The 18633-nt window shown below is 46.2% G+C and overlaps 1 protein-coding gene across 2 annotated transcripts in view; it reads left to right on the forward strand.

Annotated features, from left to right (window-relative positions):
* The window catches only part of LOC135447015 (bifunctional heparan sulfate N-deacetylase/N-sulfotransferase 4), a 62852-nt gene extending 48517 nt beyond the window's left edge, over nt 1–14335 (forward strand). The window contains exons 7-15 of one of the 2 annotated variants that reach the window (XM_064711665.1): nt 3602–3784; nt 4661–4757; nt 4858–4981; nt 5842–6016; nt 6536–6706; nt 8028–8137; nt 10849–10951; nt 11177–11665; nt 13835–14335. In XM_064711665.1, coding sequence (XP_064567735.1) covers nt 3602–3784; nt 4661–4757; nt 4858–4981; nt 5842–6016; nt 6536–6706; nt 8028–8137; nt 10849–10951; nt 11177–11296 — 1083 coding nt within the window. In that variant the 3' untranslated portion in view covers nt 11297–11665; nt 13835–14335. Of the gene's footprint in view, nt 1–3601; nt 3785–4660; nt 4758–4857; nt 4982–5841; nt 6017–6535; nt 6707–8027; nt 8138–10848; nt 10952–11176; nt 11666–13821 lie in introns of both variants that reach the window. The other variant, XM_064711664.1, reaches the window with a different exon arrangement.
* The last annotated feature ends 4298 nt before the right edge of the window (nt 14336–18633 follow it).

The raw sequence follows: 18633 nt of genomic DNA on the forward strand, positions 1-18633 counted from the left end.
AAACCAATACATAACTAATATATATAACAAATGGATTAGAACCTCCCAACCAGTTTTCTTTGTCTGGGACCCCACACATCATGAGGTGTCACAAATGTACATGATCGGCTGGGGTGGAATGTGCTCATGATTTAGCCTTTACTTTAGAAGCAAAACTTGGAGAGATAACAGGAAAAAAAGTAAAATATCAAACCTAGCAACTGTATTCTCAGAAGGAAAGGAACAAGGCACAAGATTGCTCTGTCAATACTGAGGAATTCATTTAATCCTGCCAACTAAACAATGGAAAAGCAGAGAGCGTTTCTGGCTAAATGAGAACCAATTTTGCTCTTCCAATAGGGAATTTTAAAAGAGCAGAGAGGCTCTGCAGCATTTGTACAGCTGTCCCAAGGCCACTTGCCACCACTGCTGGACAGCAGCTCCCAACTCCCATCCTGGGAGCGCTCAAGGTGGAGAGCAGACACAGTAATGAATATGGGCACAGGAAATAAAATGCCATTCCGTGGTTTTGTTTCCCCTTCAATCAAAGACAAAAATATTTCTCTCCAAACACTGACTCTGTTGCTTTCTTTAGAGATATTATATTTGGAAAATATTTGATTATGCTGTCAAGAGTATTAAATTATAAACAGATGTGCAGAGTGGAAAGAGAGAAAAACTAAAAAAAAAAAAGTGCGATTTTCAGGCATATAAATGATTTTGCTTCAGCAGCAGAAGGGTCATGAATATGAATAGTGCTGAATTCTAGAGAAGCCATTTGTCATTATTAAAATTAGTGCTTTGTCAACACAAAATTCTCCCTCCCAGCCTCCCCCTAGCTGCAGAAGAATCCCCACATTAATTCCTCCCTTCTGGCAAACCTTATTTAAAAAAGCTAAAGACACTAAGCATCCATTTCCTCTCAGAACAGTGGAATTCCCACATGACACCCAGCTCTGGCTCCTGGGCTTTCCAGCAATGGGCCAGGCAGCAGGAGGAAAGGACCTAAAGGGGAGCATTGATCCTATTTAATTGTGCAGTGGCTGAGAAGATGAGGTGGAACACATTTATACCTAAGTTTCCTAATGGATTTTTTCATTGCAAGTGCTTGATCGATGGCTAGGGAGAGTTTCAGATAGCAACAGAAAGGAATCAGCCAATCTTTTATTCCCAACACAGAATTGCCATCCTTGAGATTGTGATGCACTGCAGCTGTGCCCTCCAGAGGCAGGTGGCTCATCTTTGTCCAAAACCAAGTGCTTTTAGGTAAAGCTGTGCTAAGTCTGGCAGTTACAGAAGGAAAAAAGCTCTTTACTCTGAATTAATAGGGCAGTGCATCCAGAGCAAGCACACAAACTCTGAGTAGAGAATACAGTTTCAAGCCACTGGTTTCTATTCAAATAGGTTTTTTTAAAAGCCCTTTGTTTCTCTCTACTAACTACTGTAGGTTTCATTTTCTATAACACAAGCCTGCATATACAAACATTCCATATAGAGAAAACAAGATTCCAAATAGAGAAAACACTGTATATCTAAATTCTAGATGTAAGTGATGTGAAATAGCCCTAGAGACAAAAAGCACACAGTGAGAGGGTGCGATGGTCCTGCCATTCGTTTGCAAACAATCTGCGATCATCCATGCTCTAAAGTGAGCAGTTAAAACCCATCACCTTTCATCCCCAGTGATTTGGAGGTAGACAGCAAAGAATTAAATCCCATTTTACTCCATGAATAATGCATCACATCTGGGGCTTTTTCACTTCCAAAAAGACCACTGGAGCACAAGAAGTCAAAAGAGTGTCCAAGATCTTTTGACTCCATGAAGAGCGATTGACTGGGTCTTTTAAATTGGTTTGCAACAAAATGAAACTCCTAGAATAAGCAAATACTCTTCTCCTACAAGTACATTTTAACATTGAAAACAATCTCATCCATTTTCAAGTGTAAACAAAGCACAAGGAGCACACAGATTTACTTGCATACTTCATTTGGTGCAATAACATTAAATGTCATTTAGCACTCATCAAACAAATGCTCCAGAAACAAGGTGATATTCTCCAGCAACATTCCCTACAAATATTTTCCTTTTCAGCACTTTAAAACAGTTTACAGGAAGAACTTTGCACATTTGCGGGAGTTGATCTAGCAAGGATCTGTTTGGGTTCACTGGGGTTTATTTTGTGAGGAGAGGATAATTTATTACCTTCCCTATGGTTTCTGGGGTAGTACTTAGGGACATGCACCAAGTTCAGGGCAATTTTAAGTCGCTCTGTTTATGTCAAACACTTGGGGTCATAAAACACACAAGAACTGGAATCCACCAAATCAATCCACAGGAAAAAAACAACTTGTACAGCTTCCAATCTCTGCTTAGCCCAGGCCCAGAGCAGAATAAAAGGGAAGAATAAATTTCCTTTTGTGGCACAAAGTGTGCAGAATGCCATCCCACTGCAGAGGAGCCATGAGGGACACTTTCTCCTAAGCTCCATCTGTCTCCCCCTTGGAGGAGCACTAAAAGCTCCTTGTTAATAATTTAACGAACCTATGGACACATTTCCAAGCACTGGGGGCTGGTGCTTAAAGAAGCATCACCTTGGCACAGCAAGAGGGTGAGAGTGGGCAGCTGGTGCCTTCTCATCCCCTGATGGACTAGGGACAAGCCTGGGATGGCAGAGCAGGAACCTGCAGGAGGGAAAGCTTTTCTGCAGGTGGATCACTGCTAAAAACCCTCCTGAGACACACACAGGGGTATTTCAGAGGCTATCTGAGGCATATCTGACCCACAGCCCAGGCTCCAAAGGGGTGCTGACAAAACACTGTCCCTCAGGCCTGGGTTGGGCAAGGCATCGCTCAAAACACACCCAGAAAAACCCTCCAGCACATCAATTCCATTCATTTTGAATTTACAAACTCAAAATGCATTGACCTGAACACAACTCCTGTAGCAGCTTCCAAAAGAAGAAAGCACAGCCACTGCCCTGCACGTGACTTTATAAACTCCTCCCATTCCTAATCATCCCAGACGAGGCTCACCTGGACACAATTATCTCTGTGCAGAGCAAACCATTTACTGGGAACCAGGTGTCCCCAGTGTTGCCAGGTGTCCCCACTGCTGACAGCTCATTTCTTCAGGAGAGGCTGCTTCAGTCCCCAAATCTGCCTTCACTGTCAGTCCATCCCAGCTCAGGCCACTGCACTCACTAAAACAGCCAAGTGACAGCATTCAGTTTGGTGCCATCTTCATAAAAGTAAAAAATTACAATCTACAGGTAAAACAGCCACAAAACTGAGTTTAATCCCCTCGTGGAAAGAAAACTCTGGGAAATACATTTGTCACTTTATTCTTATAAACTCTCTTTATTCCTCTGAAATAAATCATGACGTCTACAAGGCAGTGGCCACGTGAAGGCTGATAACAAGAAGTTATATCAGCTTTAAGGAGAAAATGAAGACAGAGATACTTAGCTGAGATACCATCCTTCACAAAGCCTGGGAGCGTTCGTGTCAGGATTTATTCCCTTACTTACAGCCGTGCTATTCCAGGCACACCAGCCAGCACCGGGGGGGGACAGCAAACTGGATTTGTGGTGTGCCACGCCTGAAAGGCTCCTCTTGCCCCCAGATCAGCATTTTCATGACCCACCTGTCCAACTACGGCAACGACCGCCTGGGCCTCTACACCTTTGCCAACCTGGCCAGCTTTGTGCGGAGCTCCACTAACCTGAGGCTGCAGACGCTGCCCCCGGTGCAGCTGGCCCACAAGTACTTCCAGCTCTTCCCCGAGCAGACCGACCCGCTGTGGCAGGTAAGGCACCTCCTCTTCCTCCTCCTGCTGCAGCCCCCTCCTTGGAGCGAGCATCTTTTCTTCTAAAAAGCCTTTTTCGAGCGCGGCAATGTGAGTTCAACACAGTTACCTGTACCTGCCTCTTCTGCCTGGAATGCTGTGAGCCACACTGAGCTTGTGGTTACACAAGGTTAAATCCAGGAGGGCACCAAGGAAACCTGTGCACTTATTTAGGGCTTGCACTTGCAAAAAGGTGCAGAAAATTTCCCCTATAACTTTTGGCCCAGCTACAAAGGAAGTATAAATCTACAATATTTTCACTGGGCTGCAGCAATTCTGTTCAGCTGATGATTTTCTCCATCACATTTAGTTAATTTTATTCACCAGCAAAGTGTATCCTCTGTTACCTCTGCAAAAGCAGCATCTGTATGGTAACTGCTTTGAAGAGCAGCCAGTCCCAACCTCTTCTGCAGGGCCTTTTGTTCACAGGTTTTTATTTTGCATTCATAGGTAGGAGAAAGATAAGGAGATGAATAATATCCCACATTTCTATTTTGTCCTTCCCTTTTGCATTCTCACGTAAATTAAAATTGGCACTAAGCCCCATGCATCCAGAACCACTCTGACAACTCAAAAAGTAATGCCTCAAAGCCATCCAGAGGCTTCCATCTGAATCTCAAATGGAAATTTGATTAAATCAATGTTCCAATTTTTTTCCCCCTTCTTTTTCTTTTCTGCTAATGACTGAACCTTGTCCTCAGCCATTCAAAACCACTGTACACACACTGTGGGGTGTTGCTGCTCAGTGTAGGGCTCTGGCACTAGTGCAGAACACTCAGACCCTGCAGAGGTTTCAGATTCCCAGTGTGATGGGCACCACCACCTTTTGTCCTTCAGAACCCGTGTGACGATAAGAGACACAGGGATATTTGGTCCAGAGACAAAACTTGTGACCACCTGCCCAAATTCCTGGTGATAGGACCCCAGAAAACAGGTAAGGAGCACAAGGAGAGCTTTTAAAAGTTTCTACAGAGTCAAAGGTCCTTTTTTAATTTTTTAATATTTCCTAATGGCACCTCTTTTCATCGCCATAGGTACAACAGCCCTTTATTTATTCCTTCTGATGCACCCTTCCATTATCAGCAATCTCCCCAGCCCAAAAACTTTTGAGGAAGTTCAATTCTTCAATGGCAACAACTACCACAAGGGGATTGACTGGTAAGGAGAATGACAAAATCGAGGTGTTCATTCTTAATGCATGGAAAATCACAGTGGAACAATTCCAGGAGCGGGTGTGACATCCCCTTAATTACTGGATGAATTTGTTATGCTGGGAATTATCAGATGGAAAGAGAATCTAATTGGTAATGATGGGGCATTTAATCAAGCCCCTAATTTTGTTTAGATATTACAGTAAGAATTTTCTGAGTTTTCACACAAATGAATGCAAGAGGCAGTTCTGTCATGAGTAACATCTCTGTCTTGTCATAGCTGTAGCTGCACTGACTTACACTCTGTTCCTTCCAAAGTGGCTTTTCATGAAGTGACGTTCCATTTATCTCTTCACAAGGATCCATCCAATCAATTTTAAATGGAAAAGACCATTCAAAGCCAAAATTCAAATCTTGCAATTCTGAAAGCGTCCAAAAGCAAAAATGTGTCAGTCCCAAAATGAAGTACTTCAACAATGTTAAAATGAAACAGTTTGACATTTAAATGTTGACATTAAATGTTGACATTTTGAAGATTTTCCCAATTTTTTTCCTGCAGCTAAAACTGAACTCACTCCAAACTGGTGAAAGATATCCCTTTGACACTGAAGTTATTAGCAAAAAATCCCATCCATCACAGGAAAAACCTAATTACCAGACTTCATGAGGGCTTTAGCTATTACCAGCACCACCTAAGAGCCAAGATGCATTCCCATTACTCCAGTCTGGGCTGAGCTGAAAAATTCAATTTTGCTTCTTGAGAATTATGTCTGAAAATTCACCTTGTCACCCACCATGAAATGGGAAGCACGGGGCCATGACCCTTTTGTGCTGCTGCTCATTCTGACCAGTCTCTTCCCCTCCAAGGTACATGGAATTCTTCCCCACTCCTTCCAACACCACCACCAACCTCCTGTTTGAGAAAAGTGCCAACTATTTCCACTCTGAGGAAGCTCCCAGGAGAGCTGCTTCCCTCATCCCCAAGGCCAAGATCATCACCATCCTCATTGACCCGTCGGACCGCGCCTACTCCTGGTACCAGGTATGGAATTCTGCGCCCCGGGAATGCACAGTGGGGCCACTGCCAGGGGATGGTGGTGGCATCAGTGGGAACCCATGTCCTTTTTTCTCTGCTTGGAAACAGAAGCAAGCCTGTTGTTTTCCCCAGGAAACTCCGGGATGCTCTTCTTTGCCTTTTACTGAGCCCACACCCTTCCATAACAAAATCTGCACTACTTATAAATCCTATTTTTAGGGAAATATATAATCATGCTTGTGAAAATGGCAGAGGCAAACACATAAAGGAAACACTAAATGCGGTGTTAAAATAGCCTGGGATTAATAATCCCGGGACAGCATGAAATACATCATTTCTGACCCTGCCAGCAAGTTCTGCAAGGAGCAAAGCACGGCCAGGGGCTGCAGCTTGTACCGGGTCACGTCTCACTGTCAGCTTTCCAGCTGCCGAGGCAAGGCAGTAAAACAGCGATTTTTAAGGTTTTTAAGCATTCAGGCTTGATCTGCAGCATCCCTAGCGCGGCTCGTGTTTCCGTCCCCGCAGCACCAGCGCTCGCACGAGGACCCCGCCGCGCTGCGCTTCGCTTTCTACGAGGTGATCGCGGGCGGGCCGCGGGCGCCGCCGGAGCTGCGGGCGCTGCAGCGGCGCTGCCTGGAGCCCGGCTGGTACGCGCTGCACATCCACCGCTGGCTCTCGCACTTCCCGCCCGCCCAGGTAAGGGAGCGCGCCCGGCTCGGCCGCCCTCGGCACGGCCCGAAGCTGCCCCGAGGCTCCTGCGCCCCGCGAAAGCCGCAGCTGCAGCGTCACACCAGGGCTTTCAAGAAATATAAATGTCATCCTGCTCCCTAGCCAGTCCCCATCATAGAAAGCTTCGCATGTCTTTGATCCTCAGATGGAATTGGCCTTTCTTAGAGCTGGAGCACAGATTCCTTCTTTTGCCCCCTCTTCCTTCAGATATTTTATTGCGTTGTCTTTTATAACTTCGCCATGAAAAATTTACCTAAATGCATAGATCTAAAGAATACCTCCATTGTTGAAGTAATAATAACCTACTAATAATAAAATAATAAAATAACCTAAAGCAAACATTTTAGTGCTGCAAAGCACATGCATGGGCTCTCCTTATCCGAGGACATGGCCACGCGGCAGTTCATGTCTGTGCCTGCTGTCAGGCAAAGCTGGACAAGGCTCTGTCACCAGCAAGGATGCCCAGAGTGTGCCCTGGGTGGGACAGAATGTGCTGAAAGGAGGCAGAGCTGAGCATTGCCTACTTTGTCAGGGACCCGGGGGAAAAAAAACAAACCAAACAACAAAAAGAATTAGAAGCTCTGTCTTCTTGCAATCCTGATTTTTGTTTTTATCCAGCCTCAGCTGTACTAAAGAGAGGAGAAGCAGGTCAATCCCGTTTCCACGGGAAGGGAGGAAATCTCAGTCATTTACTTCTTTCTTTCCTCTGCCCTTTGTACTCTTTGATAAATGGGGAGGAGTCCTGCCCAGAGCTGCTGAGCTGGCAGCAAGGGCAGCATTGCCCTGGGACCCAACAGGCCACGTCTCCTCCTTGCCCACCTCATCCCAGCTTATTCCTGCAGAGGAGAGGGGGATGTCCTGGCAAACTGAGCATGCAGAGGGTGCTGAGCATCCCATGCCCTGTTCCCTGGGCTCTGCCCTCACCTGGAGCTGCTGCCTTCTCTCCTCAGGACTTGCAACAGACACATCGTAAACCTCAACAATATTTTACATCCTTTCCTTATCTCTTTTCTCAGAGTTGTCTGAGTGTCAGGTTTGGCTTGGGAGGTTTAACTCCTGCATTTGAACAAGGTGCACACACAGAGTTACAAGGTGCCCACCTATGCAAATCCAACTCAACAAAGTAAAAAGCAAACCTAAAAAGGGGTTCATCCACATGAATGCTTTTAGCACTGTACAAAGTCATTTGAAGCTAATTTAAATCCAGATTGTCACAGAAGTGAAATAATGCCATTTTTTGGTTACCCTTAGTCCTGTTTCCAAATCAGTGCCACATTTACCCCTGCAGTTGCTCATTATTGATGGACAGCAGCTGAGAAGTGACCCTGCTACTGTGATGGATGAAGTGCAGAAGTTTCTGGGAGTCTCTCCTCACTACAATTACTCTGAAGCCCTAACGTGAGTGTGTTCCCTTTCTTATCTGCCCTGTGGGGTCCCAGGGCACATCCCCTCCCATCAGGATCCCTGCATTACTAATTACAAACACATCAGGACAACAATAAATTGGAGAAGCCCGGGGTTCTTTCCCTGCAGTGTCAGGTGTGGAAAGTTTGCCTTCAGCATTCCAAAGGAGCCTGATGGCAGAGGCTGGGTGAGAAGCACTCATTCCCCAGTCCCATTTTCCTGTCTGGATTTCCATGTACAGCTGAGACTCCTGCAGGGCAGGGAGTGGGCTGAATTCCCCTCCCCCCTCGTAGTCCAGCAGAAAATTGGACTTTTGCCCTGAGCCTCCCTGTGTGAGGAACATCATCTCTTAGAGCCCCAGCCCTGGGACATGTGTGGCCTGGGAAGCCTGGCACTGCTTCTCCAAGCCCCTGAGCCAGCACATGGGGTGGGAAGCAGCAAAGCCTCTGCTTCACCTTCCCTGCAGGCTGGTCCTGAGGGAAACACAACCACAGACTTTGCAGCTGCCCCACACTGCTCCTCTCTGCTTGCAATTTCCATTTAATGTTTCCTCTCCTGGCAGGGTTCAGAGTATTTATATCACAGGTTGAAAGTAAGACTTCAGTGCTTAAGGAAGTTGCTCTGCCAAAACCTTTTTCTAGAGAAAGAATTTTGGATTTCAGAATGCAATTTTTTAAGTCACTAGTTTCCAAAGAGGGTGGAGGGGAGGAGGAGTCTGATCACAGAGCTGAGCTATCGATGCTTGAACAACTCACAACTGCACATCTGCAGTGCCTTCTGCTGGGTTTTTAAAATCCACACCCACAGACATACATCTTCCTTGCTGGAACTAAATTAAAGTCATGGAGTCGCACAGCAGGAAGAAATTTGGCCTCTCATACTGGTTTGGACAGGAAAAATGGATTGTAAACAGATCCATAAAATTATGCACTCCCTGTTTAGAGGCATCAAGAATGCAAATGTGCTGTGGAAGCCCTCACTTCTGCATGGATTTGGGATGGAAGGGGAAAATGCTTTAAAGTGTGTAGCTGCTTTCTGGCAGGGCTTGTCAAAGGGGAAAAGATTGCCTAGGATGGTTCCTAGTCATTACTGCCTAACCACTGCACAGCACACATTCCTAAAGGTGTCAGGAAGCAGCCTAAGGAGCCAGGCCTGTGAACAGCACTGGGCAACAAGTCCATCACCCTGAGTAATTGTGTGAAAGTCCTGCAGGAGAGGGAAATCAAGCCAGGCAGAGGGGAGCCATGGGAGGGGAGCGCAGGGGCACAGAGGCAGGGCTGCAGGAAAAGGCAGGATGAGAGGATGTGCTCAGGAAAGTGTTCTCCCTCGGAGGGCTGCTACATTCTGTCAGAGAGTGAGAGAGATCCTCGTGTGCATTGCTTGGCTCTGCCCTCCCAGGCATTCCCTGCCTCTGGCATCAGGTACTGCCTTCCCAGAACCCTGCCTCTCCCGCAGGCTTCCTCTGCAGGGAAGGGGAGATAACCAGGCCTCCAAGGCTTGCTGCTGACAGCTCTAAAACGCTCCCCTGTAGCTTCAGCCTTAGGGCTATCACTATTTTTAAATAAATACCTCCACTGTGCCCAATTACATTTACAGAAGCCCTGAGAATTCTGTGATTTCTGAACACAGAGGGTTGAATTCAGCCTGAACTGTCTCACCCTCTTTCCCCCTTCCCAAATTTGCACATCGTAATGTTCAATAAGGTGCTTCTGAGGCAGAAGGATTGTTTGGGGCACGGTTTTGCAGTTTCCCTTTTACCCAGCACATGATGTTGCTGCTCCTCTTGGGAAATCAATGCAAGGCAGCTAAAGCACTTCACCATGCAGGGAGCAGATGGGAAAGGCCAAAGCAGAAATGAATCTATCATCAATATACCCATTTAATCAATGATTTATTTGTTTTTAATTGATACAGCTGCAGAGACAATTTAGGAAACAAAAGTCAGGCTGCATTAATAGGCTGGGCAAGAAAAAACCCACGGAGGAGGTTCACCCTTCTCCTGAAATTCACTCACTTCTGCATCCGTATTGTAGGGACAGGGCAGGGGCAGAAAGGTGATGTGTAACTAATTAACTCTGTGCTCCAGCCAATTATCTTTCATCCCTCTCAAACATCTGCTGAGCAGCAGGAAAGGGCAGTGTTTGGATGTTTTATGGCTGCTTCCAGTCCCAGAGCAGTAAATTCCAAACCCGACGCCACGTGGTGCCTTTCGTTCCTCAGCGAGCCCGTTTCCAAGCCCTCATCCAAACCCCTTCTATCTCTGCATTTCAGACTCCACAATCAAATGGCATGGCTCAGATAAGGCTGCTAAGACAGTGTTTATGCTACAATGCCACCCTAGGAAGGAAAATGGTATTGAGATGCAGTGATAGGGAGCAGCCAGCTTCTTCCTCATGAAGGTTAAATCATCAGCACCCAAGCAGCGCTTCCTCAGGAGACCTGCACATCACCCTGTGGGCTGGACAAGGACAACAAAAATTACCCAGTGCAGGTCGTGGGGAAAACTTCCTGCCTTTAGACACTTCCAAGGCAGATTTGTGGGAAAAAATGAATCCCCAGAGTTTATACAGGTTGTCCCCTCTGTCCTCAGAATTCCAGTCATCCAGGGAGATGCGTGCAGCATTAATTTTGGGCTAACACTGATGTCTCAGTAGCCAGGAAATGTTTCTGTAGCAAGGTCTTTTAAAAGATATGATCCTCCACAGGTTTGACCCTCAGAAAGGCTTCTGGTGCCAGTTATTGGAAGGAGGGAAAACAAAGTGCCTGGGGAAAAGCAAAGGTCGGAAATACCCACCAATGGACCAAGAGGTAAGGGCTGTTCAGAAATTTATGGGAGCAGTTTTAATACCGACCTTAAATAAACACACTGATTACTTTTCTCCCCTTTGTTGTATTTTCAATGGATTGATGTTTTTAAAAATCAGAAACTCGAGCTTTGGAAGAGAGGGCATTGAGTTCCCCCTGTGAGAGCCAATTTGTGTTGGGGGGGGGTCTCCTTTAACCTGATCTTGGTTTGTTTCTCCCCCCTCTCAGTCCCGAGCGTTTCTGTCGAGCTACTACCGCGAGCACAACGTGGAGCTGTCCAAGCTGCTGCACAGCCTGGGCCAGCCGCTGCCCTCGTGGCTGCGCCAGGAGCTGCAGAAGGTCCGCTAGCACCGGGGGCGCCCGGCCCGGCGCATCCCTGCCCGCCCGCACCCTCCGGCTCCCTCGGCATCGTCAGGACAGGACCTCACGGACCGCGCCCTTCCCAGCGAACCCAGACAAACCACAGGAGAATACATAAAAAGCCCCAAACCCAAGCCCGACAAGCGTTGGAAAGGCCGCGCTGCCGGCGGAGCGGCACCGAGCCCCTCGGGCGGCTCCCGGCCGCTCCTCCTGCACCCCGGCCGGGGCCGCGCCGCGCCTCGCTCCGCCCTTCCGGGGCACCGGGAGCTCAGCGTGGGACGGACGGACCCCGCACGACACACCGCAGGCTGTCCGGACGCGGGCAGAGGATGGGAACGTCTCTCGCTGCACTCGGAGGTTGGTCATGCGCTGGGCTTTTCCCGCTTCGGTTTGCAAATCCTTTCATGTTCCAGCAGGCCGTGCAGCGGGCGCTGCCTGCGGCCTGGTATTGACAGCTGAGCTCCTGTCTGCTTTTGAAACCTCAGACACTGGGTGAGTCATTTAGGGTCTCAGTCTGCAAACTGGTGCAGAAAAGTACCTTTAATTACCTTTTTCAGTGTTCTGGACACAAACAGTGTGCTGGAGCACAAAGCCTTCCTGTAGACTTTTATGGAGTTGAAAGGCCCCTGTGTATCACACAAACATGTATGACATACGTATCTTCGCTCCTGAATATCTGCCTTGTGTATCTCTAGATCAGACACACACTCGCTTTTAAAAGTCTGCTTTTTGTGCCCCCAGGGAAATGAAAGGGTGGTTTACCAGAAATGTGACATGAACTGTGCTTGGTTCTCAGAGCTGTGGGGGCAAGGTCAGCAAGGCAGGGCAGAAACTCCTTACTTGTCCCGGATGGAGGTCATTCCTCAGACCTGGAAGTGGTAAACACGTGTATTTGTATGTAACATAGAAACCCACAATCCCTTATCTTACAGCACTGGCAACACCACAGATGACTGGAATAATGAGAGCTCTGGATAAGTAAAGCTTGGTCAGAGAAGAGTATCTAAATGGAGCATTTGATAGAATTATAGCTGTTAAAATGCATTAAAACTGGCTCAGCTTTAATTAGAAAAGGACTGCCTCACTCTTGATTAAAAGCTGAATAAACATGACACTGGTTTCAGGAGCTTTTCAAGGAAATGAGACAAACACTAGAGAATCCAGAAAATTATTTCTTGTTCTTAACTTTTTGTTTAGAAAGAAGTCCATCTCTCCAGCTCTCTGCTCTGTAATGGCACCAGGTCCTGAAAATCCACCAGATATTTTTATACCTCACTCTTATTTTTTAGGTTTGAATGGGCCTCACATTTCTGAGAGATCTCGTGTTCCATTGAGAACTGACATTTGAATTGACTTCTTTATGTGTCACAAAGATGAAATAACATTATTTCCAGGTTCACTCCCTCCACTTGTAACAGGACCCACCAACACAGAATTTCTCTGCACCACCGTGTGACAGAGGAGCCTTTGTGAACTGCCTGGAAATGATCTCCTTTGCTTTCTTATGCCTTGTTATGTCACTGACCACATTGTTGTTGCAATTCTTACAGACCAGCAAAACAAAGGCAGCAAAAATGCAACAATTATTGAAGGCAAGAGGGCTGTGGCTGGGCAAGACCGTGCTGGTCCTTCTTTCTGTCTGTAAGCCACAGGATTCCTGTGCTGCAGGCTTTGATTGAAGTTTCACAGTGCTGCAGCTGCAGTTTGCTCCCATGGCCCTGGAAATGAGAATGCCAGGATGTGACCCTGTGGGGCAGGCAGGGCAGTCAGGGCCCGTGGCAGCAGAGCTGACGATGAAAGCAGAGCTTTGGGAAAGCTGAGCTCCTATAACTGAGGTTGTCTTTGAGCAAGAAGCGATCAGAACGGAATCCAAACCCCCCTAAATTATGCATTGACCTCTCAAGGTCTAAAATAAAGTTGCAGGATTAACTGCTCCGAGATGTTGTCTAATAAAGCAAATGTCCTCTCTGACAGGGGAGCAGGCTGCCGAGAGTCCCCCAGACAAATTAACATGGCGGAATTAGAAATTCCCGGGGGAGGAGGAGGTTGTGTAACGAAAGCGCGGATGGGTCCAGGCTCCCTGATGGTAATGAGGCGGTGGGGATGTGCCCTGAATGCAGAACCAGGAGCTGTGTTTGCTCCTCTTCCTTCTCCCCGCCCCACAAGAGGCAGGGACATGGGGGATCTTTCATCCCCTGAACAGCCAGGGGTGGGCTGCTCCTTGCCCCTCTGCTGGGCCACCCAAAGGGAGACATCAACCACTCATTTAGCTCCCATCAGTAACAAATTATGTTCATAACAGGCTTAAAATTGATGTTTCTAACAGGAATGTGAGTGTGCGACATCTGTGTCAAGCAGGGACATAAATCAGCAGTGACCAATGGCTGATTTGATTGTACTGAACTAAGGCTAAGTTTGGGGTTTCTTCTACATAACTCTGTGTTCATGGGACAGGAATTTCCCTGTCAGACAACATTTCTTACACTGTCTTTATTTCTCTTTTTGTGTTCCAGTTCATCCTTTTAGTGTGACTGCAAAGGTGTGGACCTGCCCACGGACTCGATTCCTCCATCACTCTCCTATCTAGAAAAGCTGCCAAAAAGAAATCAGGATTTGCAAGCGACACAGATTCTGAAGTGTTCAGTGCTCCAGTGACTGGATAACTTTTATAAGACTTCTGTGATTTCTGCAGTATTTCAGAGCAAAGGACATCCTGTTGATAGAGCTGAGGAAAAATTTCACTGTCTTGCCCAAGCTCTTTTTACTTAAATTTTTCTTTCCCCTCCTACATGATGACAGCAAATCCAGTTGAACAAATACTTGGTGTTGAAGCAGAAGGAATGAAAATGAATTTTGATCACTCAAAGTATTTTTGTTGGGGGGGGTGGGGATGGTGAGGGAGGTCAAGGGCTGTACTTGCTGGAATTGTTTTAAATAATTGATGTGCTCACAGCTGATTATGGGTTCTTCTCACTGCCACAGAATAAACACTTCTGATGGTGTATTACAGACAGAGCTTTGCTTCTTCCCTTAAACCCTCCTTCCCATTTCCTGAGCCAAAACCTGGGCCTGCCCTCCCTAAGTTTGCCCTCCCTGCACCCCACAGGAGATGGACACGCAGCCCCAAGCAAGCTCTTGCCCTAATTAAAAATAATTTTCTTCTGCTCCGTTTGAGGAATCTTGAAAGGCCCTGATTCCAGCTACTGCAAATTCCTCAAACTGTGCACTCAGAAGTATGAGACAGCTTTCTTTCTCTCCCTAAAATCTCGTAATGCTTCTATTTTTTATTATAAAATATTCAATTGTTTTACTGATCTGTGTCAGAATGAGGTGAAATCATAGCAGAGTCGAGGATTTGTTCTACAAACCTTCCAGAATAGCTAATTCCACCTCCCTAGAGCTTCTATCATTGAGCAAATTAGAAATGACATTACAGATATCTCACCACAAGTTTTGCCCTTTTTTTCCAGGTCTGCCTGGTACTTGTAGACAAATTTTCAAAGGTAGCTAAATTTCCAAAGTATTTTAGGAGTCTAAATCTGTTAAAAAAACCCAGGAAAACAAAAAACCCCAAACTTGTGGGCCCCTATACTTGTAGGCCCTAAAAATCAGCTGGCTTTCCATCAGGCTTTCCAGGTCCAGGCAAATTTCCTGCCTCAGTCTTATTTAATAAAACAACAGCAGAATTCTTGAAAAATTTTACTACTCCCAGAAAATTCATGAATCAGACTATTCTGTCCTAGAACCTGGAAAGCTGAACTAACTTGTGAGGTGATCTGTTGGTGTAAAGAGATTTTCCTATGTCCAAGGAGAGGAGAGGAGAGTAGAGGAGCTCTTTGTCAGGCCTGTAAATATCCAAATCCCAGTCAGCAACTGATTTATAGAATGGCAGAAATGAATCCTGCATATAATTTATACTCCTATTTCTGCTCATGAGGAATTAAAGACTTCCCAGGAAACCAGATTGATATTTGCATTTCAGTCAGCTGCAGCTGCTGGGTGCGGAGAAAAACATTTAAAACATCTCAATAAAGCCAGATCTGCCACTTTGGGTTTGCAAAGCTGTTTGTCCTGCTGCAGCTCCCTCCAAGCAGACCTGGGCCAGTTTTATAGTGCTCCTATTTCTTTGGGACTGGGAATGTGACACGTTAATACACAAATCTGTCTCCGTCACAGAAGGTCAGGGGGGTTTATGGGCTGGCACTTGGAGTCATCCTGGGCTTTTCTCAGAGGTTATTTTCAGCCAGGAGAAGGTCAGCAGCGGGTGGAGTGGGATTTCTCAATCTGAATTGCAATTCCATAAAATGCTGCGGGGGTGGAAAAGTGTGGTTTATAATTTGGGAGATAACTGCATGCCATTCAATTGACTTTGTACTTGCCACTTCTCAGAGCCTGGTGGATGTTCTGCTGCCTTGCAGAACTTATCTGTAACACACATACCCTGTTGGTAATTTAGCTTCCCTTCAGAGGAGGAGCTGAGCTACAAGGAAGAGCTGGATGTTGGAGGAGATGAGTTTTTTCAGAACTTGCTCTGAGGCAGATATTTACTTACAGTTTTTCTTCAACTCTCTGTGTGTGTGTTTCACTGTGTTTGCCTTAGCTGGGGAATCATCTCCACATTAAATCTGCACGCCCTCCAAAGGCTCTCAATTCCCATCAGCATCAGTGGCAATTAAATATTCTGGTGAAGGAGAGAATAGACCCACCAACAGAAAATGTTATTTAATGACATTGTAGCTGCAGCACATCTTCCTGCAGAGCTTTGTGTAATCACACCAAGTAAGCAAAGAGAAATTGTTCTGCAACGTGAAGCATTTAATATTTCATAAGCAATCTGATCTAAAAAAGAAAAAAAGGCACAAAATCACCTTTTGGGTACTTTTTTATTTTGGGAGAAAGTTTTGTGTCTTAGATTTTGGGGTTTCTGCCTTCCTACAAGAAGTGCTGTAGCCTGCTTCCCCTTTGTGCTTTCCTACTCACCCACACTCCTTGGGGCTACTTCTCATCAGCAGCATTTATTCATTCACCTGCAAATTTCAGTCCCAGCTGAATTTCTTCCTTGGCTAACTTCTGCTCCCTGCTTCCACAGAGGAAAACTGCACATCTCCCAGGGAAGCATCACCTTTCATTGCCCAGACCACACAGGCTTCAATTACTTTTAGGTTATCCCTATTTTAGGTTATTACCTTTAGTTAATTAGGACAATGTGTTCTAGGAGAGTGCTGAGGATCTCTCTGATGTGGTTTTCCTGCATCATTCCCACAGTTTTCACTCTGTTTCAATGCAGGGAAGCTCCTTGGTCATAAAGCACGGCAGAGCTGGATGGCACTGTGAGTAAATCTGCCATCAATAGGCTGGGAGCTGCAGCTAAATTATAAATTGTCATCCTAACTAGGAAGAACATTTTTATGGATTCTGGCTCACCCTCTGCAGACTTCAGCTATTTCCAGTAACTGCCACACAGAACACACTACAATTTGTCAGCTGCTTGGAAAAGGAGTCTTGAGCCTGGGGACTTAATTCCCTTCAATCTTCTTAAAAGATGTGATCCCAAACCTGGGGATGAAAGCTTAGCAAGGTACAGGGAGGCAATCCAAAGCTGCCAGGACAATCAGAAGGGACAAGCACCTCAGCACAACACTAAAACTCATTTCTCCAAAGGTCAGATGCACAGCCAGGAAGCCTCTTTTATTTCCCTCCACGTTAGAGAAGTGGCAGAATAAGAAGCATTTGGAGGCTTGCCTGGATTGCTGTGGGAAGGTGTCGTGTCAGGGCTTTAACACAGACCACGTTTTCACATTCTTTCTAAAGCCCAGCTCATGACAAGCCATTTTTCCCCCCTCCCACGTGGGACAAGCCAAGACATAAAATTCTGACAGACATGTTTTATATTGGTGACATCCTGTGACAGTGTTTTGGCCCTGGTGTGCAAAACATCTGTAGAACAGAGGATTTTTATTGCCACAGGAGCCTGCTCGGCAGCTGAAGGTTTTAGTGTGGATCCTAAATCACCATTCCTGTAGTACTGCAGATCCTTTTTTCCAAAATAGCTCCATATTTTTATAAAGCCCAAGTGCTTTTACTTAGGGCTTGGCATGCTCACAGAGCCAAGCATTAATCAAGGAATGAGGTGAATTGTGCAGGGTGAGCCCGTGAGTGGGCCTAGAACAGAGGCAGGAATCAGGGAAATGCTGTAAATTAGGATGCTTGTTTATAAGGAAATCCCAAAGGAAGAGAACTGGGAGTCCTCTGGGAAGGCTCAGCAGCGTTTAGAAAATCTCCACCAAGACTTCAGTGCTTTTCCAGCTCTGACAGTCTGACAGCTCCAGTTCTGTCAGGAAAGCACGGGCTGGGCAATCCATCCCCCTTTCCCAGTGTCAGGTGCTGACCCACCTGCACACGGACCTGTCCAGGCTGTTTCCATCCACAGGCCTTTGGAAATGACAAACTCTTTTTTTGCCCCCTTTCACAAAGACCACCCTGAGGAATTGAGCTCTGAGGGAAGGGAAGCATTTACCAGCAGCCCACTTAGTGTGGGATTTTTTCATAAAATGTTCTTTGACAAAATACTGAGTGCTAAAGGAGAAATATCCTTCGGAGACTTGACTTTGCCATGGGCCTATTTAATACTGGCATATTAAACACACTTTTATTTTACACATTAAAGAATATTAATTCTGGACACTTAGCAGTGACACAATGCAGACATTATAAAATTTGGTAATGTGCAATAAAACTCCATAAGTGCCCAACCATAAGCACACCCATTTTCTGGTTTCCTTCCAGCGTAAAGTTTTGCACTCTTGCACCTTCAATTACAGACCTTAGTGCCCATTTAAAATTACTCTATTTTGCCCACAGACAATTCCCTTCCATTTTGGCTGCCTTTTCCATTTGCCACCTGTTGATTAATGGCCTCAATAATTTATTCCTTCACAGCTTTGTTGTTTTTCCAATGGAAGAGCTGAATTGTGGGGCAGGCACCCACCCTCCTGTGTAATAAAGGAGGAAAACTCTGCAGCTCCTTGTGCTGGGATTGCAGAGGGCTTTCCCATGAATCACAGGCTGGGCACTGCAGGCAAGTGTGTGCTGGGAAAGCTTGGAGATGCAGTTTGCTGCACTGCTGAGAGCCATCCCTGCACTCAGAGATGTGTGGATGGAGGGGAGACTGTGATGCCAAGGAGAAATCACTGAAAGCAGGGAATAGGCAATGAGTAACACATCCCTGAAGGAGAAAGCACTTCTTTGGAGGCAGAACTTTGCCTATGGAAAAGAAAATTGGGGTTCCTGGCAAACCACCTCAGGAAAAACAAGCCCACGAGATG

The sequence above is a fragment of the Zonotrichia leucophrys genome, chromosome 4, assembly GCF_028769735.1.
Source record: "Zonotrichia leucophrys gambelii isolate GWCS_2022_RI chromosome 4, RI_Zleu_2.0, whole genome shotgun sequence".
Lineage (NCBI taxonomy): Eukaryota > Metazoa > Chordata > Aves > Passeriformes > Passerellidae > Zonotrichia > Zonotrichia leucophrys.